Genomic DNA, 13,496 nt, shown 5'->3' with positions numbered 1-13,496 from the left:
ATGCTTATTGTAGGCCAGAGGTTCCTGTCCTGCCTGTCCCGGTTGTCCTTGCCCTGCCAGCCTGGGCATTCCTCTAGGGCAAGGATTTGGCTCATTCATCCTTGTGTCCACAGCACCCAGGACAGGCTAACACAGTCAGTAAGGGATCAATGAGTATCTGCTGCACAAAGCAGAGTGCATCTTAGTTCCTGAAACCACTTTCTGTTCGTTCCTCTCTCTACCTTGTTGGTATTCAGGATCTACTTGACCCCTAGAAGCCAGGTACTGGAGCAGTTACTGTTCCCCAGTTTTCAAATGCCAATGTTTTACAGAAGGTGGATGAGGAGGAGAAGGCCCAGAGCCTGCTAAGATCAGGGAGGGAGGCTCTGCCAGCAGGAAGGAAAGTTATTAACAAAGAAGGGGTAGGGGAGAAGGTGAGCTGCATACTCAACCTCGAGGCAACAGGGAGGGAGACTGGAATAGAGGGCGTGCCGGATCTCCCTAGTAGGAAGCCAGGAACTCTGCACAAGGACCCCTGGCCATTGCCGGGACTCTCCTGCCCTGAGCCCACAGGACTTAATCTCAGAGACCCATACGCTCAGCCACAGCCTGCCTTCCCTGGACTCCCTGCAGACCTGGGGCACTCGGTGTAGAAGCAGTTCTCTCTTTTCCTTCTGATATGCTTCTCGGCCTGCGGAGACCCCTGAAGGGCCCAGGCCAGGCCTCGCCATTGAGCTGTCCGTGGCACACTAGCAAGGCCCCTGAGAGGGAAGCCAGCTGGGGCTGCCTTTCCTGTAAGCAGCTGCAGGCTAGCTTCCCTGCTAGGAAATGCTTTTGTTGGCTTTAATAATTAATAGCCACTCTTCAGCCTGGGACCTGGCAGGCAAGCCTGTGGGTGGGTGGCAGGAGGGTGGGCAGAAGACAAGCAGGGTGGGCAACCTTTGGGTGGGATGGAGGGCAATTGTGAGGGCAAGAGGAAGAATGGGAAAGCAGGCTAGTGAGATCCTTCCCCCACCCCACCTCCTTCAGGGATCTGGGTGGCTGAGCCAATTTCCTAGGGCAGGTGAGCAGGGGCCGCTCCTGGGGCAGTGGAGGAGGGAATATAAAGCCTCCCCAGCCCTGAAGCCTTCTCTCCAGCAGAACCTTCTGGACACAGGTTCTGGGCAGCTGCCCCTAGCCAGCAGGCACTCCCTCTGCCTGAACTGCCCCACTGTTGATGTGGGTGTGCCCCAGTGAGCGGATGCTTTTATCTTCTCTGGTCTGCAGGGCAGCCAGGCTCTGGGCATTGTCAGGAGCTGGGCAGGGCTAGGTCCACAGGTCTTGGCTGGGGGCAAGATTGCCAGGCCCAGTTTGATGCTTATTGGCAGTCCCAGGGGCCTAGGGGTTGCCTGTAGGGCAGAGCAGGGGCCAATGGGATGCTTGAAGGATGGGAGGATGTAGAAGAAAGCAAGGACAGAGCATCAAAGCCGGGGGGCTTTGCGGGGGGGTAACACTTATGTAACCATGCCAAACAGGGAGAAGAAGAGCTGGATTTAGAAGAGAGAGGCTTTAGGGAAATCCAGCACAAGGAGTGAGATGCAGGAGACCTACACTTTTTGCTCTTTCCACCTCTCCAGGGGGTGAGGGTGGGATCAACAAAGAGCTTCCCCCATTGTTGATGACCTCAGGGCTTGTCCCCATCGCCCTTGCATCCCAGACTCAAAACGGATCAGGCCCAAGACAAGATACTGCTCAGAACCTTGGGCTGTCAAGGCTGGCAAGAGAGAGGGAAGGGGAGGACGGAAGGCCTGGGATCCCTCTCAGAGGAGGAGGGAGCCCCGGGCTCCAGCCTCGGTCACTAGTCCTCTGTAGGGTTTGGGACAGTTGTTGTTAAATTGCTCTTATTTGTAATAAGCATGTAGTCGAGGATGTAAAGAGTCACGAGCGGCTTCTGAGGAGCAAGCACAGGCTGGGAGGGAAGCTTTGTCTCTGCTGGACAGTTGTGGCAGGGTCTTGTGGCCGCCATGAGAGGAGAATCTGGGGCATCCTGCTCAGCCTTCCAAAGGAGCATCTCCAGGGACAGGCTGGGGTCCCCAGCAGTGACAGCAGACAGACAGCTCTGCAGCCCTCAACATGTCCCCACAGGCATCCCTGTGTGTCCTGGTGCATAGGTCCCCTGAGTGGTCCAGTACCTGAAGGTCAGGTTGCCCTTGATGTCGACTTTAAACTGGATTCCCAACAGTTCTCCCAAAGCCTGTGCACAGCCGCGCTTGCTGTGAGTATCTGTGCAAACTAAAGCTTTCCTGGTACCACAGTCTCCTTTCACTGTTGGCCTATTTCAGAACAGAAGGTGAGAAGTGGGTGAGTGGGGCTTGATAGTATAGAAAAATGAGCATTCTCTCCTCCCAAAACTGGGTTCTTTAGTTCAGGGGCAAATGCCCCTCCACCTTAGCACTCTCCAGAGTAGATAAGAAAGTGTTCTGACCAATTCATTAAAAACAGTCTTTTTAAGAAAGTGTGGAAATGTGGCATTCATTTTGGAGTCTTACAAAAGCAGTGCATGTGGCTGTTTTCGTAAATCAGTGAAGTAAGCTGCATTTATCTGGGAAAAAAAAGTGCATACGTGGAATGCTTTGTTCACTCATGATGCTAAGTGAATGAGATGTTTCTGGATTAGGGGCTCCATCCACAACCACATGTGCCACATGAGGCGGTTCTTACTTTTATTTGTCATAAACAGATACCAGGCCCTCCTGGCTGTGGCTTGGGAGGCTGTCCCGGCACCCCGGCCTCTGGATGGCTGGGTCTGCTGGTGTCCTCTGCAGGGTGGGAAAAGGGCCTGCTTCTACTGCTGGCTCCTGCTTGCCCCTGCCTGCGGGCGTTCCCAGGCTGCCAGCACCTGCTCTGCCCTCTCGCAAGGCGAGCAGAAGTAACTGAGGAGTGCCTCGGCCAGTGACTAACTGGCGTTGGTGGAAAAATACCCCGGCTCCTTCACACACACACACCCCCACCCGGGTCGGATAACTGAGGCCTGTGTTCTATCCTGTTCCCTGACCCCGGTGGGGTCAAGCTCCTGTTGCCCACAGTGGCAGGTTACTGAGACCATACCCCTCATTGGCTGCCTTCCCCTCCCTGTCTCATGTCCCCACTCCCCTACCCTGTTTCCTGGGCTCACCTCCCAGTCAACATCTGAATCCCCATCTCATGTTCTGCTTCTGGGGAAATGCAAAAAAATAACCACGCAGCTCTCCCAACTTCAGAGACCCCACTCCCACTTCACTCCACCTTTCTTTCTTTTAGCTAATGGATAAATATCAAGAGACATCCTCAGTTTCTCCCCACACCTAGAGGTTGTCTTGGGCATTCCCACTTTGGAGACTACTGAATCAGGCCTTGGCCTTTACCCTCGTTTCTGTCTCTAAGCCAGACTAAGAGCACACCATCCCCCCCACCTCCCACCTGTTTCCCACACATTTCTGCACTCAGGATGCACTTAAGGGGGCTCTCAAGCCACGAGGCACCCTGGTGTCTATCTCCTGAGTCGTGTGAACGTATCTCTGTTTCTTTCTTCTTGTTCTTTAAACTTGGCTTGTTTTCTCATTACAAGAGCAGCAGCTATTCCTAAGAGGAGAAGCGCAAAATTCTCCCCACCCCCTCCCCAGCTCTCCCCCCTTGAGGTCTGCAGTTCCACTAGGTGGGTTTTGATTGGCCGCTAGCTGCTCTCTGGGGGTTGTGGTGCCTTGAGGGAAGGCCCCAGGGCAGACCTGTTAGCTTCCTCTTCCTTCCCATCTCCTAGGATGCCGTTAAGATGGAAACTTTTCTCATTTTACCTAGATTTTCTCACGAGTCCCACAGCGAGCAGGGGTATGGAAAGGGTAAGCTGGGGACATTCTCAGACAAGGAGCTTACCTCGGTGTGCCTGGCAGGGGTCTTGCCCAGTGTGTCATCCTCCCCTGGCCCTCCCCTGGTCCTCAGAGGCTGGGGCTGTTGTTACTATTGTTCTGTTGTGCTGGTGCTAATGATCCTGGCCAGCCCCTTCCTTTCCCTTGCTTTGCACGGATGACTGTGAGCCTGGGAGGATGATCATGCTTCAGACTCCCTGAGCTGCAGGGGGGCAGGGCAGAGTGGTGCTCCAAGGCTGCAGTCTTTGTAGGGAAAGGGCTAGAAGCCAGACCCCGCTGGGGGGTAGGACACGGGCATGTGAGCCAGTGTGGCCGCTCTGCTCTGTGAACCTCAGCTCATAGCACAGGGGACCGGGCCACAGACCCCAAGGGTACTTGTTCCCACCTCCCTCCCCAGTCCCCATGCCCTCTCTCCTCAGGAATCCCCTCCTGGGAAGGGAGAGAGTCTTTCGAAGGGAGCTTGGCTTAGGGCTTCAGCCAAACTTCCCAGATCTGGTGCTTAAGCTCCAGAGGCCTGGCAGGAGCCGGCAGGCAGCCAGGGCCTGGGAGTAGTGATGCTCGCCAAGGGGGATGGGTGGGAGAGAAGCATCCTTGACGTACTCTGCGCTGATTTGGAATTCAGTGTGGGTGGTGCAGGTTTATCAGTGTAGAAAGGGCATGTCAGGTGGTCCAGGGGACTCTTATTTCTCAGCATCCTAATGGCCATGCCATGGTGACCTGCCCCATCCCCGCCAAGGCCTCTTTCTTCCCCTGTACCCTTCTACGAGCCTTCCGGGGACCTTTCCTGGGCAGCAGTGATCTGAATGCTCCACAAGCCCACCTCCTTCTGGCCTTCTCGCCCTCCAAGTGGCCCTTGAACCTGTGGAGTTCAAGAGAAGCTGGTCCTGGGAGCCAGGGGGAGGAGCTGAGGGTTGATGCCTCATTAGCATATTCATCAGCAGTAATCAGGGGCCTGCTGTGATTGAAAGCCCTCTTTGGGCTTCCCAGACACTTGGCAAATGGTTAGGTGGGGCTGGAGCTGTCAAGGCCTGGACTTATAGCCCCAGGGGAAGGGAGAAGGAGTGAAAGGATGGAGGTAGGGCAGGGTCCCTGGTGGAAGGAACTGAGGTGGAAAGAGCCTTAGGGAAGTGAAAAGAACCTGTTGATGGACCTCTCCACCCCCTCATCTTGCTCAGGGGAAGAGCAAGCCCATCACTTCTGCCTCCTAAATCAGCATTTCACAGGGACCATTGGACTCCAAAGCCAGGATTTTAGAGGAAAGAACAATTTTCATTTTATTATTTATATATGTATTGTAATCCATATGAGTGAAGACATAACAGGCCCTTCAAGCCTAGGACATCTCAGATATTGTGGCTCACACGAAGCTGAGTAAAAGAGTGAGTTGATTTAAAGATAAAGAAAAATATTAAGTAGTGATGAATCTGGCAGAGGTTGTCACAGTGGCATGTCCATGATGGGATTCTGGGAAAGCGGGCTTAAATGGCTCTCAAGGCAGTTCCACCATCCTCATCCTCTCCCCTGCATCCCTGCAGCAGCCTCCTACTTGTCCCCCACACTGCACCCTGCCTGCCTGCAGCATCTTCGGAGGCCAGCCTGACACTGCACTGTCTGGCTTCAGAACTTTCTTGTGACCTTTAGTCATGTTTCCCAAACCATGTGTTTTAGTTTCCTTGGCTATTCAAGCAAATACCATGCAATGGGTTGGCTTAAACAATGGAAATTTGTTAGCATACAGTTTTGAGGCTAGGAAAAAGTCCAAATCAAGGCATCATCAAGGCGATGCTTTCCTCCTGAAGTTTGGTGTTCTGGGACTGGCTGCTGGGAATGTTTGGTCCTTGGCTCCTCTGTCACGTGACAGTGCACATAGCGGCCTCGCCTGGCCTCTCCCTTCTCTTCTGGGTTCCACTGACCTTCAGCTTCTTGCTTCCCAAGGCTTTCTCTCCAACTGTCTGAATTTCATTCGGTTTATAAAGGACTCCAGTAATAGGATTAAGACCTACCCTGATGGAGGTGAAACGTGCCTTGTCTTGGTTTGCTAAAGCTGCCCAAATGCAATATACCAGAAATGGGTTGGCATTTACAAAGGGGGTTTGTTAGCTTACAGTTTTAGAATTCTAAGGCCATGAAAATGTCCAAATTAAGGCATAAAAAGAAGATACCTTCTGTGAAGAAAGGCTGCTGGCATCTAGGACACCCCTGTCACATGGGAAGGCACATGGCCAGCATCTGCTGGTCCTTCTGTCCTGGGTTTTGTTGCTTTCAGGTCCTGACTTCAGTGGCTCTTTTGGCTTCTGTGGGTGTTTCTCCCTCTGTGAGCTCCCTGGATGTTAAATCTATTTTTTTCTGTCCTTTATCCTCACATAAAGGACTTCATAAAGGATTAAGACCCACCTTGAATTGGGTCAATTGAAACAACCTAATCAAAAGGTCCCACCTACAATAGGTCTGCACCCACAGGAATGGATTAAAAGAACACGGCCTTTTCTGGGGTACGTAACAGCCTCACACCAGCACACACCTTAACTGAAGTAACCTTATCAAAAGGTCCTCCTTACAACAGGTTCACACCTATAAGAATGGATTAAGTTTAATAACATTCCTTTCTGGGGTACATAATTCCAAACCACCTCACCATGACCTTCATAAAAATGCTCTATGGCTACATAAAAAAATTACCTCAAAATTTAGCAGCTTAAAACAGCAAGCATACCTCACAGTTTCTGAGGGTTAGAAATCCAGGGAAGGCAGGGTGGTTCTTGCTGAGGGTTTCTCACACAGCTACAGTCATCTGAAAGCTTGACTGAGGCTGGTGGAACTGCTTCCAAGATGGCGCACTCAACTGGCAAGTTGGTGCTGGCTCTCGGCGAGAGGCCTCAGTTCTTCTCCAAGTGGACCTCCCCATAAGGCTGCTTGAGTGTCCTCAAGACATGGCAGCTGGCTTCCCCACGAGCGAGTGACCCAAGAGAGAGAAGAAGACAGAAGCACAGTATCTTTTTTTTTTTTTTCATGGTCAAAAACTTATATTTAGAATTTACCAGCTGAACTCAGTTTAGATGATCCCAATTTTGTTGGCAACATCCAAAGCATCATAGTCAGGAGCCAGTCGAACATGCCACCTTTTCTCCGTCAGGCCTGATCAGGGTGTTGACCTTTGACAAGTGTGTTGTCTTCAGTCTTCTTCATGACTGGCTCAGTGTCAGGGGGAACTTTTTGATGTCATAGTGGTCAAGTTTGTTTTGCCTGGGGGCACACTTCCGAGGATATTTGGGCTGTCTTCTGAGACACAGCATCTTGGGCTGCTGGAATGTGGGTGAAGTGTGGATCTTTTTTTGCACGGCTGTGGACGCCTTTCAGTACTGCCTTCTTGGCTTTCAAAGCCTTTGCTGTGGCTTCAGTTTTGGGAGCGGGAGGGGCTTCCTTCTTTGCTTGCAGCTCCATCTTGGTGAAAAGGTAGCACAAAGTCTTTTATGGCCTAACCTTGGAGTCATATACTATCACATCTGCCATCTTCTGTTGCCACACAGACCAATCCTGACAAAATGTGGGAGGAGGGTGTGCACACAGGCACAAACACCAGGAGACGGGGGTCGTTGGGAGCCATCTTGGAGGCCTGCAGTCACTCAGGACACTGACCAGAGTCAAGCCAAAGAGGGTCCTTTCCTGGAGGGCCATGTTCAAATACACCTGCGTCTGCTTTGAAGTTGCATTTTCCCAATCATTGTGGCCTTAGCACCGTTTTGTATAGGAGCATCTGGATCCATGAGAGATCCAAGGAACACACTTTAGAAGATCCTGACCCAGAGAGAAAAAGTCCAGACTCCCTGGCCTGGCTTTTGTAGCCTCCCATGGTCTGACATGAACTTACCAATGCAATCTTTTCCCTCCTCACTTTGCTTCTTGAAACCTGTGGTCCAGTGACACCACCCCTCACACTTACCGCCATTTCTTATGCTGTCTGTTCTGCCCATTTGCCTCCTTCACCTGTTCAGCTCTTATTCATTCCTCAAGGCCCAGGAAAATGCCACCATCTCTATGAAGTCTTCCCCTTACCTCTCACAAAAACAATTCATTTTTTTCCTCCATTGCTTCTGTAGCTTTCTATACAGTGATATCTTTTGGGGGACACCTACCACTTTGTCTTATGTTACAGCTGTCTGTATCTCTTACCTCCCCTTGCACGCATTTAGCTCCAACCCCATTCTTTGCTTGGTACATCACTAGAAGACAGGAAATATTTGTTGAATAGCGCCTTGGTTCTTCTCTTCATCCTGCCCTCCCCTGGCCTTATTTCTAGGAATGGTTTCTGATGAGCCAGGAGAAAGCCCTTGGCAAGGACAGACTAGGAGGTCCTCCTGCCCAAGGGGCCTAGTGGTTGTCTTCCTCCAGGCCTTGTGGCAGGCCCCTCTATACCTGGGGAGGGTGTTGCCCACCTCCAGTCATGACCAAGGGTCCAGGCTGGGCAGACTAGTGGCCCTGGGCCCATTTGATGTCTCTGAGAGCCTGATGGGCATCATTTCCCAGGCAGTGCCACAGACTTATGGAAATCTTAGCTGTGGGCTGGGTACAGTGGGATATTTATTCCAGTATCCCCCAGCTGCCCCCTGATGTCCTAAAGGGGGTAAATTGGGCACTCACAAGAGCCTCTGGTCAGTAAGATGGATTGGTTTGTATGTTTGGGTTTGGAGCTCAACCTTTCAAAATGTGGGTCCCAAGAGGAAGGCCTGGAAAGGGCCTGGTGGGGATGCCTCCCTTGCAGCCACAGGCTATGATCCTTATTCCCAAAGGAGAAGGCTGGGGTGACCTCGGGGCTGGGAGGCCCTGGCCAGGGTGGAAAGAATCTGTCTGGTTTGAATTCTTGCCCAAACTCTTCATGGGTCAGAGCCAAGTCCTGTCCAGCCCATCTACCTGGCCAGATGCTTTGGGGCTTTCTCGCTGGAGGGCACTTTCAGTGATTTTCCAGCTCCTTTCCTCCCCACAGTGGTGTGGGCCTGGCACGAGCACATTTTGAGAAGCAGCCCCCTTCCAACCTCAGGAAATCCAACTTCTTCCACTTCGTGCTGGCCATGTATGACCGCCAGGGGCAGCCTGTGGAGGTGGAGCGCACAGCCTTCATTGACTTCGTGGAAAAGGACAGAGTGAGAGGCTCGTGGGCTTGGCTGGGATGGGCACGGGGTGGGATGGGAGAGCTTCAGGGACCCCCCCTTCCACCGCCCTACAGCAGATGAACCGGTAGATGGATAGATGAGTGGAGAAGGATGGATGGTGAACGGATGGAGGGCAGGAGAGAAGAGTGGGGCTAGGGAGGAGGACACGGGCAGGGAGGATGGAGGCTCCCTGGAGAAGCACTGGCGCATCCTCCCCATCTTGTCCCTGCAGGAGCATGGGGCCGAAAAGACCAACAACGGGATCCATTACCGCCTCTGGCTGGTGTATAATAACGGTGAGTGGCGCCCACCGCACCTCTCTGGGCCCTGACCCAGAGGAAGTCTGGCTCCTGCTGCATTGTGCAGTGTGGGACCATGGGCGGGAGTGTGGTCCAGCCATGAGAGGCCACAGCTCCTCCCCATGAAGCAAGCCCCCCTTCCTCCCACTCATAGGACTTAGGACCGAACAGGACCTCTACGTGCGCCTCATCGACTCCATGTCTAAGCAGGTGAGCCAGCCAGGATGCTCAGACCCATCCCGCCCTCCTCTCAGACCCCCATCTCCGAGGGAGCTCCCCCTTGGTCTGAGTGTGCATCCTTGTTCCTGCTCTCTATCCCCACCAGTCTGGCACCCCAGGTCCCGCCCTATCCTACAGCAGGCGCATGGGTGAGTCAGACTCACTAGGCTAGAAAAAGGCAGCATTTGTGCAAAGACCCCTCTTAGGTCCCCTTCCCTAAAAGCCCATCCTAAGATGGGAATTCAGGTGCATACGGTTTATTGGGGGTGGGACAGGGGTGCTCTTTGCAGAAAGGGAACAAGAGAGGCAGGATGGGGCCAGGGAAAGAGCTGAGCAAGGACGTGGTCTCTGCTGGAGTTGAGCCTCAGACTGATCCCGTGGGGAGCTCTGGAGAAGGAATAATGGCACCAGAGCTGTGTCCCCTTGAAGCTAGGAGGCCAGGATTTCATACCCCATGTCAATCATCCAGGGACTGGGGACTGGGGATCACTCCTAAGGGGAGGGTACAATCCCTCAGACATTTTCAAGGGAGGCAGCTCCCATCAACTAATGGCAGGGAGAAGATAGTGCACTAGTCCAGGAAAGGGGACTGGGTGGGGCCCCAAGAGCTTCTACCACAGCCCTGCCCTCCTTGCTACTGTGGAAGGTGGGAGGAAGGAGGCTCAGGGGACCAGCTCTTGAGAGGAGGAGAAATCACAGTGGCCTGAGATGGTCTTAGGGATAGTGGGAATTCTTTCCCTCCTCCTCTCCCTCCCTCCCTCCCTTCCTTCCTTCCCAAGCATTTATGGAGCACCATAGTTTGCCAGGCACAGGGAAGGATCTCAGGGAAATCAAATCCCGACTAAGACCTGATGGATTCTGCTGGGGCAGGCCCCCAAGTCTCAGGGCTTTTCATATAAGTTGTGCCTGCTGGTAAGGAGGGAACTGGAATCTCCCATGGGCCAGATCAGTGGGCCTGGCCTGCAAGGTGGGGACTGGGGCTTTGCCACCCAGGCAGCATCTCCCTGCAGCCTCCATCCAATCCCAGGGCAGAGGAAGAAATTATTTGTTCTGGAAAGGCTGTGGTTGCTGTGGTGGAGAGACAGACAGGGCAATGGCAATGTGGGATTGTGTGGGCGTGGATGTGGAAGGGGCTTGGGGAAGTCCAGAGAGGAAATCCCTGCAAATGGGTTATAAGGCCCAGAGAGTTATAAGCTGGGAAGACAGATTTACAGTTTAGGAAGTACATTCCTTCCTTCGGGGCAGAGAGTGGAAGCTGCAAGGCTGGTGAGGAGGCTGAGCCAACAGTTCAAGGGAGAGAGACTGCCCTGAGCTAAGGGGAGGTGACAGAGATTGTGGGGGGTGGGGGGAGGCGAGGGGAAAGGCAGCTGCTTGGCCCTCAGGGCAGATTAGCCGGCAGGGAGAGTGAGAATGGCTTCCTGAGCAGACTTCGGAGATCCAGCCGGAGCCTGGGAACAGCCTGCAAACGCAGGATAATGCTCAGGGCCAGGAGGGGAGCATGATGCAGCATGGGCATAGGAGTGTGCCCTGACCGTGGTCCCCATGGTCTAGGAACGTCCCACCCAGAGCCGGCTCTGGAAAGAGCTGCCTTCAGTCAAGTAGAAGCTACAGCCCACATGCTGCTCTTGCCTGCTCCCGCAGTACTCCTGGTCTGGGAGGAGGGAGTTATTCTCCACCTGGGCAGCCAGACCCGCAGCTCTTGCTTGGCACTCTTGGGCCCCTTGCAAGTGGGACTGCAAGTGGGTCTCCCCTCGGCTTGAGCTTTGAAAATGCCAGGACAGAACCACAGGTCCAGGTCCCTGCCGGCACCTCCACTTGAGAGGAGCCTCCTTTCCCTCCAGCCTGTGCACTTCCCCCTTCCCCCCAACCCCAGGCCATCATCTATGAGGGGCAGGACAAGAACCCGGAAATGTGCCGAGTGCTGCTCACCCACGAGATCATGTGCAGGTGAGATGGGCCGGGACACGTGGGGGGCGGGGGGTGAGGACACCTTGCTCGTTTGCCAAGATGCTGCCAAGGACTGCTTCCAGGCCCTTCCCCGCTCCGCCACACCCGGCTCTCCCGCTGCTCCCTGGGGAGGCGGCGGGGAGGCGGGGAGGAGCGGGGCCCCCTGGCTGAGGAGAGGGTCCTTGAGGCCCCATTAGCCTGGCCTGTTTATGTGGCTGCTCCGAGTGTTTTTGTAAGAGAGGCCTCCTGCCGATACGGGGAAGCGTAACTAATAAGGCTCGGGGGAGGGGCTCGCTGGGGAGGTGGGGGCAGGGCCGGGCTGGCGACGCCCTCGGGCCTCCAGGATTAGCTCAGACGCCCGAGGAGGAAACTTGGCCGCTTCCCACGTGAACCTCAGCGCACACGGGGTGGGCAGCTCCCGGGGACACAGTCCCTGGATCGCTCTTCCCCATGACCCCTCTTTAGGCATTCTTAGGCATGGAAGAGGGAACAGTGTTCAGAACGCGGCGGTTGGGACGTGCCAGGAAGGGGGCACAAGGGGGCTTCTGGGGCGCTGATCATGTGGCATTTCGCGGTCTGGGTGCTGGTTACATGGGTGGGTTCGCCTCGTGATCATTCATCGACCGCGTGCTTACAGTTTAAGCTCGTTTTTATATGTAGATTGATTTCAATAAAAGTGTGTCCAGAGAGGATGCCCAGGCCCGCAGCCTGCCGTCTCTTGGAGTCACCAGGAGCAACATGCCTTTGGGACAAGGGTTTCCAGGCCAACCTTATCCCCAGGGCGGGGCTCTCCGGGTCCCTGGGAAGAACTCTCAATGCTTTCCTCCCTGTGGCCCCTGGGAGCCCCTCTGAGACAGGACATCAGCATCCTCACCCCTGGGCTGCCCTGGTGGAGGGGCCCTCCCTCACCACACACACACACCCCACACTGTAATCTATTTCCCTCCCTTCCTCCTTCCCCTCCTTCCTCATCCTTCCCTCAGCCGGTGCTGTGACCGGAAGAGCTGTGGCAACCGGAACGAGACGCCCTCAGACCCGGTCATTATTGACAGGTACTGGAGGGGGCGGGGCGGGCTGGGTCCAGCCACAGAGCTCCGTGGCTCCAGAAGAGGCCAAGCTGCCCGCCACCCCTCCCCACCGCCAGCACCCCCACCTACCACCCCCCACCCCGCCACTGGCACACGGGGTTGTGGGCTGTCTCAGCAGAGAGGAACTGTCAGGGACCAGGGAGCCGCCAGCCACGGCTCCCTGAGGTTGGGACTGGGCTTAGGAGCTGCCTTCCCTGATGGAAGGAGGGGAAGTGGGGAGCAGTAGGAAGTGATAAAGGGCCAAAAGGGGAGCAGGGGAGGGAGGAGGTGAACTCAAACACAGAGAGAGGCAGGGAGGCTTGGAGGGCTGGCACCGGTATGTCAGGAAAAGCTGGGTTCTATCTAGTCCTGGTTCCAACACTGCACTGTTTGACTTCACTTCTCTGGAAGAATGTTTCCTTCATTTGAAAGAGAAATGCTTGGCAGGTTTCAGTCACAGGATTGTCAAAGTGATAAATGTAAAAAGGCATTCTCCCACCACAATTATTATTCTATTTCTTTTTGAATAGGAGGTGCATGTATAAGATACAAAACTCAAAAGGTACGAAAGAATAGATAGTGAAAAGTAAGTCTGCCTCCCACCCCTATGAATAGCTTACTGTACACATTCTTTTTTTAATTCAGTTTTATTGAGATATATTCACATATCATACAATCATCTGTGTTGAACAATCAACTGTAAACAGTACCATCATATAGTTGTGCATTCATCACCCCAATCTATTTTTTTAACATTTTCTTTATACCAGAAAAAGTAAAAATAAGAATAAAAAATAAATGTAAAAAAGAACACCCAGATCATCCCCCTCACCCTATTTTTCATTTAGTTTTTGTCCCCATTTTTCTACTCATCCATCCATACATTGGATAAAGGGAGTGTGATCCACAAGGCTTTCACAATCACACTGTCACTGCTTGTAAGCTACATTGTTATAC

The 13,496-nt window shown here is 53.6% G+C and overlaps 1 protein-coding gene across 3 annotated transcripts in view; it reads left to right on the top strand.

Annotated features, from left to right (window-relative positions):
• Positions 1–13,496, top strand: part of EBF4 (EBF family member 4) — a 67,108-nt gene that overhangs the window by 3,500 nt on the left and 50,112 nt on the right. For all 3 annotated transcript variants that reach the window (XR_005213052.1, XM_037811419.1, XM_037811418.1), the window contains 5 exons: positions 8,842–8,998; positions 9,240–9,303; positions 9,461–9,516; positions 11,399–11,472; positions 12,456–12,524. Coding sequence is in view for 2 of the 3 variants with exons in the window: in XM_037811419.1 (XP_037667347.1) it covers positions 8,842–8,998; positions 9,240–9,303; positions 9,461–9,516; positions 11,399–11,472; positions 12,456–12,524 (420 nt within the window). In the remaining variant the exon portion in view is untranslated. The remainder of the gene's footprint in view (positions 1–8,841; positions 8,999–9,239; positions 9,304–9,460; positions 9,517–11,398; positions 11,473–12,455; positions 12,525–13,496) is intronic.

The sequence above is a fragment of the Choloepus didactylus genome, chromosome 19, assembly GCF_015220235.1.
Source record: "Choloepus didactylus isolate mChoDid1 chromosome 19, mChoDid1.pri, whole genome shotgun sequence".
NCBI classification, from domain to species: Eukaryota; Metazoa; Chordata; class Mammalia; order Pilosa; family Megalonychidae; genus Choloepus; species Choloepus didactylus.
The sequence above is the reverse complement of the archived record's forward strand: the minus strand, read 5'-3'. Positions and strand labels throughout refer to the sequence as shown.